This window comes from Ascidia mentula, chromosome 9 (genome assembly GCF_947561715.1).
Source record: "Ascidia mentula chromosome 9, kaAscMent1.1, whole genome shotgun sequence".
In the NCBI taxonomy this organism is placed as follows: Eukaryota; Metazoa; Chordata; class Ascidiacea; order Phlebobranchia; family Ascidiidae; genus Ascidia; species Ascidia mentula.
In genome coordinates this window covers 340,487-353,323 of record NC_138574.1, presented here as the reverse complement: position 1 = coordinate 353,323, position 12,837 = coordinate 340,487, and the positions used below count along the sequence as shown (strand labels likewise).

General features: G+C 40.7%; 2 protein-coding genes across 2 annotated transcripts; one reads left to right on the top strand and one right to left on the bottom strand.

Moving 5' to 3' along the window:
- The first annotated feature begins 1,798 nt into the window (after positions 1–1,798).
- On the top strand, positions 1,799–8,355 carry LOC145913521 (complement C2-like). The gene is made up of 19 exons (XM_083001222.1): positions 1,799–1,954; positions 2,009–2,152; positions 2,314–2,532; positions 3,223–3,366; positions 3,557–3,733; positions 3,920–4,117; positions 4,309–4,497; positions 4,709–4,923; positions 5,021–5,162; positions 5,376–5,519; positions 5,582–5,649; positions 5,866–6,046; positions 6,329–6,480; positions 6,657–6,777; positions 6,837–6,961; positions 7,086–7,281; positions 7,634–7,787; positions 7,930–8,071; positions 8,130–8,355. The coding sequence occupies exons 1-19, from the start codon at positions 1,876–1,878 to the stop codon at positions 8,304–8,306; spliced, it is 2,967 nt and encodes a 988-aa protein (XP_082857348.1). The 5' UTR covers positions 1,799–1,875; the 3' UTR covers positions 8,307–8,355.
- A 155-nt stretch (positions 8,356–8,510) lies between these two features.
- LOC145913531 (glutathione S-transferase omega-1-like) lies at positions 8,511–10,578 on the bottom strand. The gene is made up of 5 exons (XM_083001236.1): positions 10,359–10,578; positions 10,208–10,253; positions 9,698–9,850; positions 9,271–9,444; positions 8,511–9,025 (listed from the first exon to the last, which is right to left on the bottom strand). Exons 1-5 carry the CDS (start codon positions 10,448–10,450, stop codon positions 8,858–8,860), a joined length of 633 nt encoding a protein of 210 aa, XP_082857362.1. The 5' UTR covers positions 10,451–10,578; the 3' UTR covers positions 8,511–8,857.
- Between the last annotated feature and the right edge of the window lie 2,259 nt (positions 10,579–12,837).

Below are 12,837 nucleotides of genomic sequence, written 5' to 3'. Positions count from 1 at the left end.
CGACCACCGCCTGGCCTGTGTACAGTGGGCGGTATACAAAGAGACGATTCAGTCGATAATAGTTCGGGACTATCCCGAAATTATCATTGGACAATTTCCACCCTTCTAGGTAGGAGCGAGTGGAGTGAACAGAGATCATCCTGGGGTTTTGTGAGAGAAGCCACGCCCTCGCGGATGATCGTAAAAAGTGTGAATCAGTTTCGGTCGTAAATATTTTTGGAAATCTGTTACAGACGTTGTTGCTTACCGAAACGTACACACAGAGTCGATATCGCACTACTATGAGTAGGGTGGTAGTGGTGTTTGTTTTCGCGCGGCGAAGCAAGCAAGTCTTGAGTGGTGTGGCAAAGAGGATCGATTTTCGCTGGAGAGCCAGGTTTAGCTATTTTTGCCCGTTGTGTACACACAGAGTCGGTTGAACTTTGGGAAAAAAAGAAAACGCGCTAGAACAAAAACGAGCACTTTTGCTCGATCGGATGCCCACATTTTGGTTGGAATGACGAATCTGAGGCTGATAATTCAGCTTCAGATCCACCATCCGAATCGATTTGTGGCATCCGATCGACCAAAAGTGCTGATTTTGCGCCTTCGAGTGACACGTTTTAAATTTCACAATGGAAATGCTGTTGAAATGCCACAACCCTTCCATTGCTTGCCAGTCGTTCCGACCATAGGAGCAGACCAACAACCGACTTATCGAAACTTGGCTTCCTCCACCAAGTGTTTGGACGATAGATTCGCATCCGCGTCACTCGCGACTTTGATGGCCATCATCATAGCAGTGCAAGATCGACTCTGTTCGCACGTTTTGCTTCAAGTCCATGGGCGCTGCTGGCTGTCTGGAAATATCAAATTTCCCGCAATCAATCTTTACCAATAGTTTGTACGTTGGCTTTCCGTTCGATCGACAAGAACGAAACTGATCAGAATTCGCTTTCTGCAAATACAGATCAAACACCATCCGCGCGTTCTCTCAATGTAGTTTAATATCAACTCTGTTCACACCGCTCCGTCCAGGTTAAAAAAGTTTGAACTTCAACATCGAAAACTTTTCACAGAACGATACACACTAATGTCGACCCCCTTCACAAAGCGACGACTTGCCCCAGTACAATATCGACTCTGTCCACCGCCACTCTACAAGAGCAAGCGGTGGTCGAAGAGTCGATCTTGCCCTGCTTTTACCTTCGTGTGAAGGCGTGGGCTCAGTGAATGGTTTCGAGTGGCAAAAATGATGCGGAAGGTTATAATTTTGACTGGGGCGGTGCGCAATAAGAAATAATCAATCATAGTAAACAGCTCCTGTTGTTTTGTGAGGGTATTTCTGATACCTCAACCTTGGATAATTCGTGCGCTTGTGGATACGAAGAAACATTCTCCGTGTGGATATTTGCATGGTTTATAGAAACAACACTGCGACGTGAAGGTCTGGAAATCTCGGTCTATGGATTGCTGATGGTTGTAATACACACTGATTGTTAAACGGCACAATATGACTTTGAACATTACACACGAAACAATAAAGATGGAATTTACATCAGATAAACCTCCTTTCGCGATTTTGCCGGAAGCATTTACGATGTGTTTCATCTCAAATGCAAGCAGTGAATAATCCTCGACGACGCATAGGTGATTAACGCCCTGCAGGCAATGGAATCGACAAGTTAAAGCACAAAAGCCAAGGAATCGTGTGCAGGTGAATGTAGGTAGCCGTAGGCGGTTGCTAGTCGCACTTGTTTTAGCTGTTTAGCAACTTAAGCGTTAGCTTAAACGTTGTTTGCGCTTTCTTCATGGAATGTTGAAAACTCTTGCACTGCTTAAGCTGTTGGTGATATTGTACAGTTTGTTTCAGAATTGCAGCCGACAAGTAGAAACATGATGATTCGTTACACTTTGCTCGCACTATTTTTAATGTGTTTCTGCGCTAGAGAGATCAGAAGTTCAGCTGTAGAAGGTAACTTAACTTTCCACACTCAACTTTCCAGTGGAACTTACACGTTTATTTTAGACTGCCCAAAGCGAAACAAAACTGAAGCTGCTGCTGTTGGGAGAATTCGGTGCAGGAAGAGTTGCACTCCTGGCGACAACAGATGCAATAATGGGAAAATTTGTATGTGTGCCGGAGAATGTGGATATTCTTGCATTAATCCAGGTATCAAAAACATATTCGCATTCCTGCCTAAACAAGAAACAATTTATAATCTGAAATAACTTTTTATTTTAAAAATAAACTTTTTTATATTATTTTACACTGGCTTGCGTAGAGGAACGCGCAACATCGCTTTAAGACTAAACCGAAGCAATCATGTTTAGCCAACAAGTGTCAGATTCCACCCTCAATTCCGAACGTTTACTACGTGAAAGTGGAGAGACCTACAGGGAATGGGAGTCTGACACCAGTCTACTTTCCTCCGTACGATTTCAACGATGTCGCAATCTACGTTTGCCAGCCAGGATTCACAGTCATCCCGGAAAAGCCGCCGGTATGTCACGGAAGAAAAAACTGGACGGCCAGAAGAACAAAATGTGTTCGTGAGTACATGCATACACATATGAGTAAAGCACCCCGTGTACATATGAGTGGCACCACGTGTACATATGAGTGGCACCCCGTGTACATATGAGTGGCCTCACGTGTACATGTGAGTGGCACGCAGTTTATGTACGAGTGGCATCGCATTTACATGCGAGTCACAGCACATGCATCACTATAAATGACTCAACGCTATGTTTCTTGGCAAGCGATGTCCTGCAAAACCATGTCAGGTAAAATATCTGTGCTGGGCATCTTTTGGCGCTCAATGTTATGAAGTATCAACATGTTGGGTGTGAGATGCGAGACGTACAATTTGCCCTACCAGTAGTTTAATATACTTTTGTTGCTGGATTTGGAAACATTTCACGTTCAACGTTACCTGAAACCAAGACAAACAAAAATTAAATTTTCACATCTTTTACCCTCCGGTCATTTCCTTTCATAAAGCACACGTACACACATCGCACCAGAACAAATCCATTTCATGCGAATAGAATATGTATTGAGGAAACGGATGAGGAATATTTGAACTAAGACAATAACGCTTGTTGTTTGTTGCCACCAATTGCTTCATCGCAGTACTTTTGCCCGTGGCGTTATTCATGTGTTTGGCGATATATAAAGTCAATAAGTGGCAACCTAGTGTTTCGCAAGTACCACGTGACCAACATCTTTTATGCTTCCAGGTTTGTGCGAGAAAAGAGATCCCGCAGAAATAGTTGCATCAAACATGACGTGTGGTACATCATGCGTGACGGATGACGATTGTTTAGCCACAAACAAGTCGTGTTTGTGCGATGGAGGCTGTGGAAGGACTTGCGTCGATCCAAGTATGACAATGGTTGCTTTCCACACAATTAGCTTTAATATTCAACAATAATGTCGGGAGCAATTAGCAATTCTTACAGTGATTTTACATCAATACCGCGTAGTCCAGTAAGCCCTCAGGGTGTGTCGGTAATGAACTAATCGGTTTCGGATCTTGAAAAACAAATGTGTTTGACAAGTTTTGTGTGTTAGACGTAGACTGTGGCGAGGCGCCACCTACCGACAACGCAACAATTGAATACACGGACAACAATTTCCAGCAGGTGGCGCACTACCTATGCGACGAAGGATTTTATCTTCAGTCTGGGTCAACATCAAGAAAATGTACAGGAGGAGGGACTTACGACGGACAACTACCAGTGTGCAAACGTACGTAACCTGTATTAAATACTTGATCAACAACAGCGGATCAAAAATGTTGAGAAAGTATAGAAATCAACTTTGCGGACATGTCGTAAACATGTTGATGTAAATGAAAACAAAACATTTAAAGTTACCCACGGGTATTTATTTGCATCATACAACCTCCTTTTTGTGTTTATTTGTTGCTTGTAGGAGTTGTGTGCGGGGATCCGCTTCCAGTCATGGAAGAAATGGGGGGAGAAATTATCAACTACACGCAAGGACCTTATTACGTTGGCTCTAATTTGACCTTCAAATGTCCTTCCTCGTTCCGACTGCTTGGAGCTAAAACGCGAACATGTTTGAGCGATGGGAAATGGAGTGGACCTTCCACAGTGTGTGACTCAAAATGTTAGGACGAAAGTTTGGATTTGTTGATGTAATCTTATTGTTAACTGTTTTTTAAGAAAATTTAAACTTTTTCGGCCACATTTAAATCTAACGAAGTCTGTACTTAGCACGGACTTGTATTTAAACACCAAATATTTAGTACATGAAAAGTTTTTTACCACGGGAATAACAGAAACGTTTTTGTGACGTAGATGATCGAGAGAACCGGTGTCCCCACCCGGGTGTTCCAGTTAACGGTTACATAGCGAGTGGAAACGATTACGAGATCGAAAGTGTCGTTGAATTCGGTTGCAAGCCTGGTTTTGCGATGGTGGGAGAAGCGAGGCAGGAATGTTTATTCTACAAACAGTGGAGTGGGGATGGCGCGCCACTATGTGTTGGTGAGAATTGTTCCGCCACAAAGACGATCATTGTGCATGCGTGCAATAAATACCCGATTTCAACAAAAAAACAAAATCTTGTTTTCGATATGAAAGTGATATATATTCCCTATCTTGTATGGGCAAATATAAGTTTGTTTTCATGGCTTTAACGTAAGTATAAGAATGCCTAACATGAATAGTTTGTTTCATACACTTTCTCATGTAACAGATCCTCGGTATAGCGACAGCTCATCAGCGGTCATAGACAAGTTACGTCGGAGAACGGCAAGTATTAAGTCAAGGATTCGACCAAACGTTGGGAAGTTTATATCAGCTGGTCATGAGGCCGGACATGAAATCTACTTCATTGTTGACGTTTCGAAAAGCGTGAAGTCCCCGGAACTAAACAAATCTTTGTCGTTCTGCGTCAAACTTATTGACAGGGTAGGTAGAGAAACACGCGGTTGTTAAAATAACAATTTGGTTTTAAATGTTGCAATGATGACCGACCCATGTAACATTACAAACAGATTTTCTTCAGCTTTCAGAAAACGCGACTGGGTCAGTGAAGTATGGACTGATGTTGTTCGCTTCCAGGGTCAAAGTCATTTATCATCCGACAATCAACTTCACAAACGTAGCTGATTTGAAGAGAGAAATTAAAGCGATCGTCCCAAACAGACGTAACATGTTAACGTATTGAGACTGTACATATGCTAAATTAAGTGCAAATGTCGCAGGTGTTATCACGTACAACATCTGTAGTATTAAATATTTCTGGGATTTTCTATTTTGCAAACAATTTTGAATAAACATACGATAAGCAACCAACACGTCGTTTAGTTAGGTGGACACAATCCACGTTGGAACCCGTGTAAACCTTGTGTTGTTTTTAGCAAAACTAACCGAAGAATTGAGGGGAGGAACGGCTACATACAGAGCAATGCAAGTTCTGAACACTCATCTTGGGTTGTCATACGCCCACAGCAGATTGCGGGACACACAGGGAATAGAAAGGCACTGCATACTCATTACAGACGGTAATTTGTCACGCATTAACTATGGTAACTTGCACATAAAAATCTCACAAATACAAATTTAGGTCGTCACACGGTAGGGGAATCCCCGGAAGGGTATGTCGCAAACATCATGAACGCCTTCAACTCGCAGGTAAATAATATGACGACATTTTGCATAAATGAAGTATTTTTTAACATTGGAGTTTGCCACGAGTCGAGATTTGACCTCAGTATTTCAAATAACACGTTAACAGCTTCTATTTTTAAAACCTCGTGTTAACTGCGAATACTTCTGTTATTTACTTTTGCAAATCAATTAGGGCAACTTAGTATGCATTAGAGCAGACAAATTGTTGTTTCTTTTAAGGATGACGAAGGAGGGGTGGAATTTTACAGTGTTACGTCATGTAAGGATTGCCAGAACGCACACACAGATGCATACAAAGAACTTCTAGCCCTGGCCAACGGGAAACAGGAAAATTTCATCCGAATAACCGACTTTTACTCAATAAATCGGTTGCTCGACCAAGTTACAGATGCTAGGATAGGTAAAGTTGTTCACGACCAACATACAGTAGACATTAAATACCATTGATATTTAACAATAATAATCCCATGTTGGTGCCAATCACATTCCAGCTTGCTGATTCACCAAACATTGCCAATATAAATGAAAATAGTGGTTGTTAAAAGCTTTACATCAAAAATAACAAAGGTCAAGTAGCGTGTGATGACCAAGCATGACCATCTAATTCATAAGTTTCACAATGATTTCACACGTGTTTGATCAGAATGTAACATGACACAAAGTGTAACGAGGTTTATTGCAGATCACAGCAAGTGTGGACAACCTGGAGATACTCGGGCGATCCAACAGCACGCGAGGCGTCAGATAGGGAGGTTGATAGGCGGGATGAGAGCAGCTGACGAGAGTTGGCCATGGCAGACTCTTCTAGCAAGATACAGTGGAGATATGCTGACTGTAAGTTTACCTTGACTACATTGCGTTGTAACCTCACCATCTATACAGTTAACCAGGCAACTTTTAGGAATTGTACAACGTCCTTCGCTGCAACCACCTTACTAATATTAAAAACATGTGATCAATATTGAAAATGGCAGTAGTGTTGACATCTAAGCCATCCTTAACTCCTGCAGGCGTACGGAGTAAACAACATCCTGGGTGGTGGTTCACTTATCAACGATAAATGGGTTCTTACAGCTGCCCACGTTGTCAGTCACTTCAAAGACAGCCCTGATGCCATCTTACTTACATTTGGTCAGTGCTACAGCACAAATATATAACCCAAGTATAGTTCACATATATATTGTATGTAGGGATATTTAAACGCCCACAAAAGGAAAGTGAAGAACTCCCGCCAGTGGTTCGAGTTTATACTGCGTCTAAGATTTTGGTCCCGAAGGTGTACGACGAGCCTCCGTATCATTATGATGTGGCTTTGGTAAGTTGAACAGACGAACTTTCAAAACTACCACAATCTCTTTCACCTTTGGAGACATCAAACAGCAAACGTGGCATTTTGTGGCGATTAAATTCATGGGTTTCGAAGTGGTTGTTTTTTTTAGGTCCGGCTCGACAAGGAAATGAAATATGAGAAAGGGGGCTGGGTTGAAACCGGAGTGGTCGGATCCATAAAGTTCACGTCACAGGTTCGACCTGTGTGTCTCCCTTGCATCGAGAACAACTGCTTGAGTAAATTATTGAAAAAAGACGGCGTTCTAACTGGCGAAGAAACACACGAGGAAAGGTGTCGGATTGAAGGTAACTCCACGTCATTAATACCTTGACAAACACACGGGAATAATTCAGAACATGAAAGTCAAAGCTGTAAGTCTGCTGGTAAAATCAAACACTAAACTGTGTTCAGCAGGACTAGTGTTTGACTGAATACGGGAATACGACCAATTGCTAACTTATGTAAATGTGGTATCTCAGCTGGTGGATTGAGGCCATTTGCATTTAATATGATAAAACTGGTTTAGCTCGAACTGAGCTTCGATGCCACTGCATCCTCATGACCGATATATCATCTCCAACACAATTGACGTATCATATACATTTGCATGCAAAAGTACGCGCTGCATGTATTGGTAATGGATTTTGGTCGCAACAGGGGATTGGATGATCGAAAGAGGAAGTGAGAATAAACATATTCTCGCTGTTGCAACTGGATTCGGTCACGTAGAACCAAGAAAATTGGGAGGTGTTACACCTGTGCCTTCGGCTGTATTGAAGCAAGGACTGATCAGGATACGAACAGATAAACAGTGCGTTGTTATTTACTCTTCATTACCTTACTTGTATCATATAACTTGCTGTTTAATATCTGCACACATCGGAGAGTGCTAAAATAAGTTGCGAAAATTTAGACATTTCCCATTGGGGATTTAAACAAAACAACTTCTTTAGTTGCAACGATTCGGCGAACAAAATACCCTGGCAGGGAATAAAGGTTCCATACACAGATGCAATGATCTGCGCAACAAGCGGAGAACAACATTTTCTTGTTGATACATGTCAGGGAGATAGCGGAGGCCCAGTGGTTAGACAGGTAACAACTATGCCTGAATTCTTCCGGGGCAACATTATTATGGTTTGTATATTTCCAGGTTTATAACGAGGAAACAAAAGAGAAATGTTGGATCCAACTTGGCATCGTTAGCTGGGGTTGGGGTTGTGGACAATTTTTAGTTCAAGACGGAAACAGAGTCCAAGCACCAGGTTACTATACATCAGTGGCCGCCGTTATGTCCTGGGTTAATCAAACCATGAATGGTGAATCGTAAAGTTTTATGCGAGTTGTTTGTATATTTGTTAATAAACTGGCACACGAAACAATTTATCAGCGAAAAGCTGCAGAATTACAAAGGTACGAAAAACTTGCCACACACAATTTTAGATGTGACTTTTGCGGCTTCGGACACTTTTTAACACAAATTACACGCTTTTTCTCACCTGTTTTTTACAAAAAACAAAAAGGATAAACAAGATAATTTTTGTGGACGCACCTTTTTATTGGTGATAACATTACACAAACGTTAAAATCTATAAAGAAGGTTACGCACAGGACATTCGCTAACTTGTAACATGGACGGGAAAAAAATTACCGAAACATGCAAAGAGATGCGACTTTTTGTGTATTAAAGTCAAGTGCTAAAAATGCTTGCCACTTAAAAAATGGAGCTAATGATTTCTTTGTTAGTCGTTGCAAACATCTTCATTTAATGCACAAATATAATGCAACGAAAAATTACCAACAATTTGCCTCCAAGCAAAAAATAACAGCAGAATATACATTTGCTTTCAAGCGGTATGTGTTTAACCGGAACACATTTGATCAGAAGGCAATTCCCATTTGTAAGTTGTTGACGTAATATTGCTTGTTTTCATTGCTCGGTTCGTTCCGGAATACATCGGCCACAAGAGGAAGCTCGCGCATAGATTTAACCCATAATTGGACGTTTCTGCATTGGTGACCTTTTAACATTTGCGTCCACTTCCCAATCTAAACCACATTAGGAGTTAAAATTACACCGAACACAAATTCTACAAAGACTATTTTTATTTCAAACATTTCTACTAACATTACTTTAGTTTTTATTCATGTGTTTGTAATATTTTCAATTTTTTTATTAGTTCTCTGGAATAAATATTTCCTGATAATATCAAGAAACCCAGATGAACATAAAGTATTGAACAGTAGGCACGACTTTGACAGTTAAATCTATACTGCGTATACTTATATATCACCTTGTCCAGGTAGGGAAATATTCCATAATCAACAAAGTTTGGTTGATCGCCACCAAAATATCGACCCGTGCTTGTCGTTAAGTGATTTTCCAAAAATGACATCGATTCAAGCAAAAGGTCGAATCCTTCTCGAGGGCTTGTGAGAATAACAGAACGCTCAAAGAAGGGAAGGATCTAAAGCAAATAATGTGCAATGTTTACACGATCACTCGCTGACTTGCAGAAACTTATGTAATTGCCTGGTGTACGAACTCCTATCAATAATTTAGAAGTTTTACCCTTAAAGTGTATGACCTTTCGGGATAAACTAATCACGTACTTGTGTATGCAAAGTTAAAAACAAAGTTAATTGTCAATACATGGCTTGCATATAATTCAAGTAAAGATTTCGCATCTGTACTAAAGCAACAAATTATAAACCACATACATGTAACACAAAATGCTCCGAAACTTTCAATTGCTTTTGTCGTTCTTTAGGGTCATCAGGAATAATCTTATGGCCATTTACAACATTCAAAAGTTCTATTGCATCTTTGTAGCTTGTAATAGCTGTTGATCCGTTGCGAGACAGAGTTGGCAACTGATAAGAAAACATCACGTATCAAGTTACAGTTCCATAATGTGTTGCACGTAATAGAAATAAAAAAGAATTTATTTTATTGATCTAATTTTATTTGTTTTTTTGTCGCAAGACAATTTAATCAAGTTGCATCGCAAACTTTCCACGTTTCGCAATCCCATGGAAAATTTTCGGAAAGTTAGTCGAGCCGTTAACGTATAGAGAAGCCGGCACTTGAATCAGTGAAGCGAATCAGTTGAGTATGAGGTGAGCGAGAGACACTGGTTGGACTTTGACCGGTGTATATGACACGGGTTGTAAAGCCACTTTTTACATTGCACATCGAAGTTTGGTCGTGAATGATAATCAAAAGCTTACCGAGTTCATTGAAGTGTCATCCGTTGCAACGTTAACGATTTTGTGCCTGTATTAGAAAAACACGTTAATAATTATTACTAACTAAGTACTGTAGCGTCAGTATTTCAACAATACTAATTCAAACATACAGGCAGAATCTTTGCACACTTACGGTAATCTGCTTGCAGCAAGAACCAGTTTAACTGCTTGTGACAAAGGTGACCAGGGGCGGTTGTAGAACACGATTGAATCAGAAGAATCCATTGCCTTAAATCTTTAGCACAATAACAACACACACAGTATAAATATATCTTTAACTGTAACAAATACAACAGTGCTGTTATTGGCTGCGATCATTCGATCTGTGTTTATTGCTTGCTGTTTGGTAAAAACACATGCTGACTTCTTATGTTGCACACACTGTAACTGTTTCATTTTCTAAACATATCAGCATTGATATCCTTCACAAACCTGCTCAATAAGCGTTGCAAAATACAAGCAGAACTGTGCAGCCGTGAGTTGGAGAGAGGTTTGAGAACCTTCGGCTCCAGCGGCAACTTTATACAGCCCGAGGGTCTGTGAGTACGTGACAGAGCTGGGTAGTCAATCTCGCTGTGACGTCAACTGTCAAACGGGGGCTCGTGGTTCGTCGGCTGGTCTTATGTTTACATACACGTCGTAAGCCACAGTGAATAGAAAGACGCCCTTGTTTGACTCGCAATGTCCGGGCAAACAGCACTGATTTTCACGTGCCCAAGAAAATTTAAGCGACAGTAGAGGCTGAATATATCCAGAGAAGACAATAATATGACATTATGCTTGCGATACTTACGCCACCCAGCTGGTAATACATGGAAGGAAACGATTTGCCACCAGCTGCAGAATACAGGATACCAAACGAGACTAACAACAATTCATAAGCAAAGAGACTGCGGCTAACATTTTTAAGAGTAAAATAATTGTATGAAATTTGTATTTCTAAATTCAGAGGCAATGCCATTTGCTAACTAAAACCCTTGTTCAAAAATTCTGCCGAACAGATTCGTCCGTTTACAAAATGGAAGAAGCATTGTAGCTTCATGGCGCAGACAACAACGCACGTCAACAAAGTATTGCGTGACCCAAACTAGGCAGATGTCCAACGTCACGCATGAGTGCTTTTAGTGGAAAACATGTCAATGCTGGTTCGATCTCACTTAATCCCCACCACAACATATCTCACTCCATGGAAACACGAACGTTTTTATGGGTTGGGCGTTTAACGAAAACTTTACACTGCGTTACACTTCTCATATCCAGTAAACAGTTTTCGCCACAACAAATACGACAATCTTTGATCACATCAGCAACTAACCAGGCGCATATCTCTCTGTACCAGATCTTACTTGAAGCACTTCACTATAAGGTTTATATGACTAACATACTCTAAATCTCGCAGTCCGTCGTAAGATCCTACGACTAACCAAAGCAATCGCCAAGTAAACCAATAGCAGTTATTGCTGCTTTTACGCCCACTTTTTCACTTCTTTGTTGGAAGCACTAAAGCTGGTTGGTACGCCCCCTGAACGTGATTGGTCGAGCATGTGGGCGGATACGAAGTCGATTGGCTGATTTGCCGGTTGGGCGAGTTGCATATGACGATAGTGAGTCAGCTGCATTTCTTTATTGTTCAAAGCATCCTAAATAAGCCGGTCACGATGGCTGTTACCAAAAAAATTTCATAGTCACTCAGCTAGCTGTGACTGGTGACGTCTTTGTCACAACGGCGCAACGCAGCATGAAGAATAAATACATACTACACCATGATGTAGCGTTATTAAAAATACTTTCAATGTTAGTGTATAAGCTATATGACGTAAATGATGTAAAATCTGCGTCAATTTGCGTCCTGACTAAAACGTCATATTAGAAGCAATGAAATAAAACATACAACTGAAGGTTTGTGTAAAGAAATACAGAAAAAAATCTTTTTTAATAGTGGGCAGCAGATAGGAAGTTTGTTAGTGTGTGACATATTTTTATAATCAAAACAAAAATTGTTTTTCACCATTACATAACAGGTTTAAATATCATTGGCAATACATGTTGGGCGTTGGTTGGCAGGGGATAACTTAATTTGTTCGAAACTAAATAAGCTTGTACTTACATTTAACACGGAAGACGGTTGTGTCGATCTTGCGTTCAGTAGAACCCGAGATGACGTTTGGTCATCTTTCATGGCTTATGACTGCCCCCAGGCGGTTATTCGTAGAACATGTTTTGTCTAAAAATAATACTTGGTGTAAAATTTCAACCTTCAAAAAAGGAAATATAACAGATTAATTCTTAAGCGGTTTCGCGCAGGGTGTCGGACGTTTTCTTCATAGCAAGTCATGTTTATTCAAATGTGACACACGGAGTGCGACGAACTCCTTTGCACCCCCTACAAGCTTTGAAACGGATATAAATAAAGTAGTCATAAAAGTATTGGAAACATCCACACTTGGCGGAAAAGCATTGGTCCATTGACACCCAGGCCTCATCACAATATTTGTTCATACAAGAATTCTTTCACTGAGAATTGAATCGATATTATGTGATAATTTCATAACGTTCTGTGCTGCCCAATGGAAGAGTGGTTACACAGCAGGTTCGAAAGGGCTGACCAACCT

What these genes read in the sequence shown, in the direction of transcription:
- LOC145913521 (XM_083001222.1), top strand. Translation starts at nt 1,876, where the DNA reads ATGATGATTCGTTACACTTTGCTCGCACTATTTTTAATGTGTTTCTGC. An exon ending in CAGAAGAACAAAATGTGTTC is followed by an intron (nt 2,533 to 3,222) that starts GTGAGTACATGC and finishes TTATGCTTCCAG; the next exon opens with GTTTGTGCGAGAAAAGAGAT. An exon ending in AGGATACGAACAGATAAACA is followed by an intron (nt 7,788 to 7,929) that starts GTGCGTTGTTAT and finishes CAACTTCTTTAG; the next exon opens with TTGCAACGATTCGGCGAACA.
- LOC145913531 (XM_083001236.1), bottom strand. Translation starts at nt 10,450, where the DNA reads ATGGATTCTTCTGATTCAATCGTGTTCTACAACCGCCCCTGGTCACCT. An exon ending in ATGACACTTCAATGAACTCG is followed by an intron (nt 9,851 to 10,207) that starts GTAAGCTTTTGA and finishes TTTTCTTATCAG; the next exon opens with TTGCCAACTCTGTCTCGCAA. An exon ending in CGGAGCATTTTGTGTTACAT is followed by an intron (nt 9,445 to 9,697) that starts GTATGTGGTTTA and finishes TATTTGCTTTAG; the next exon opens with ATCCTTCCCTTCTTTGAGCG.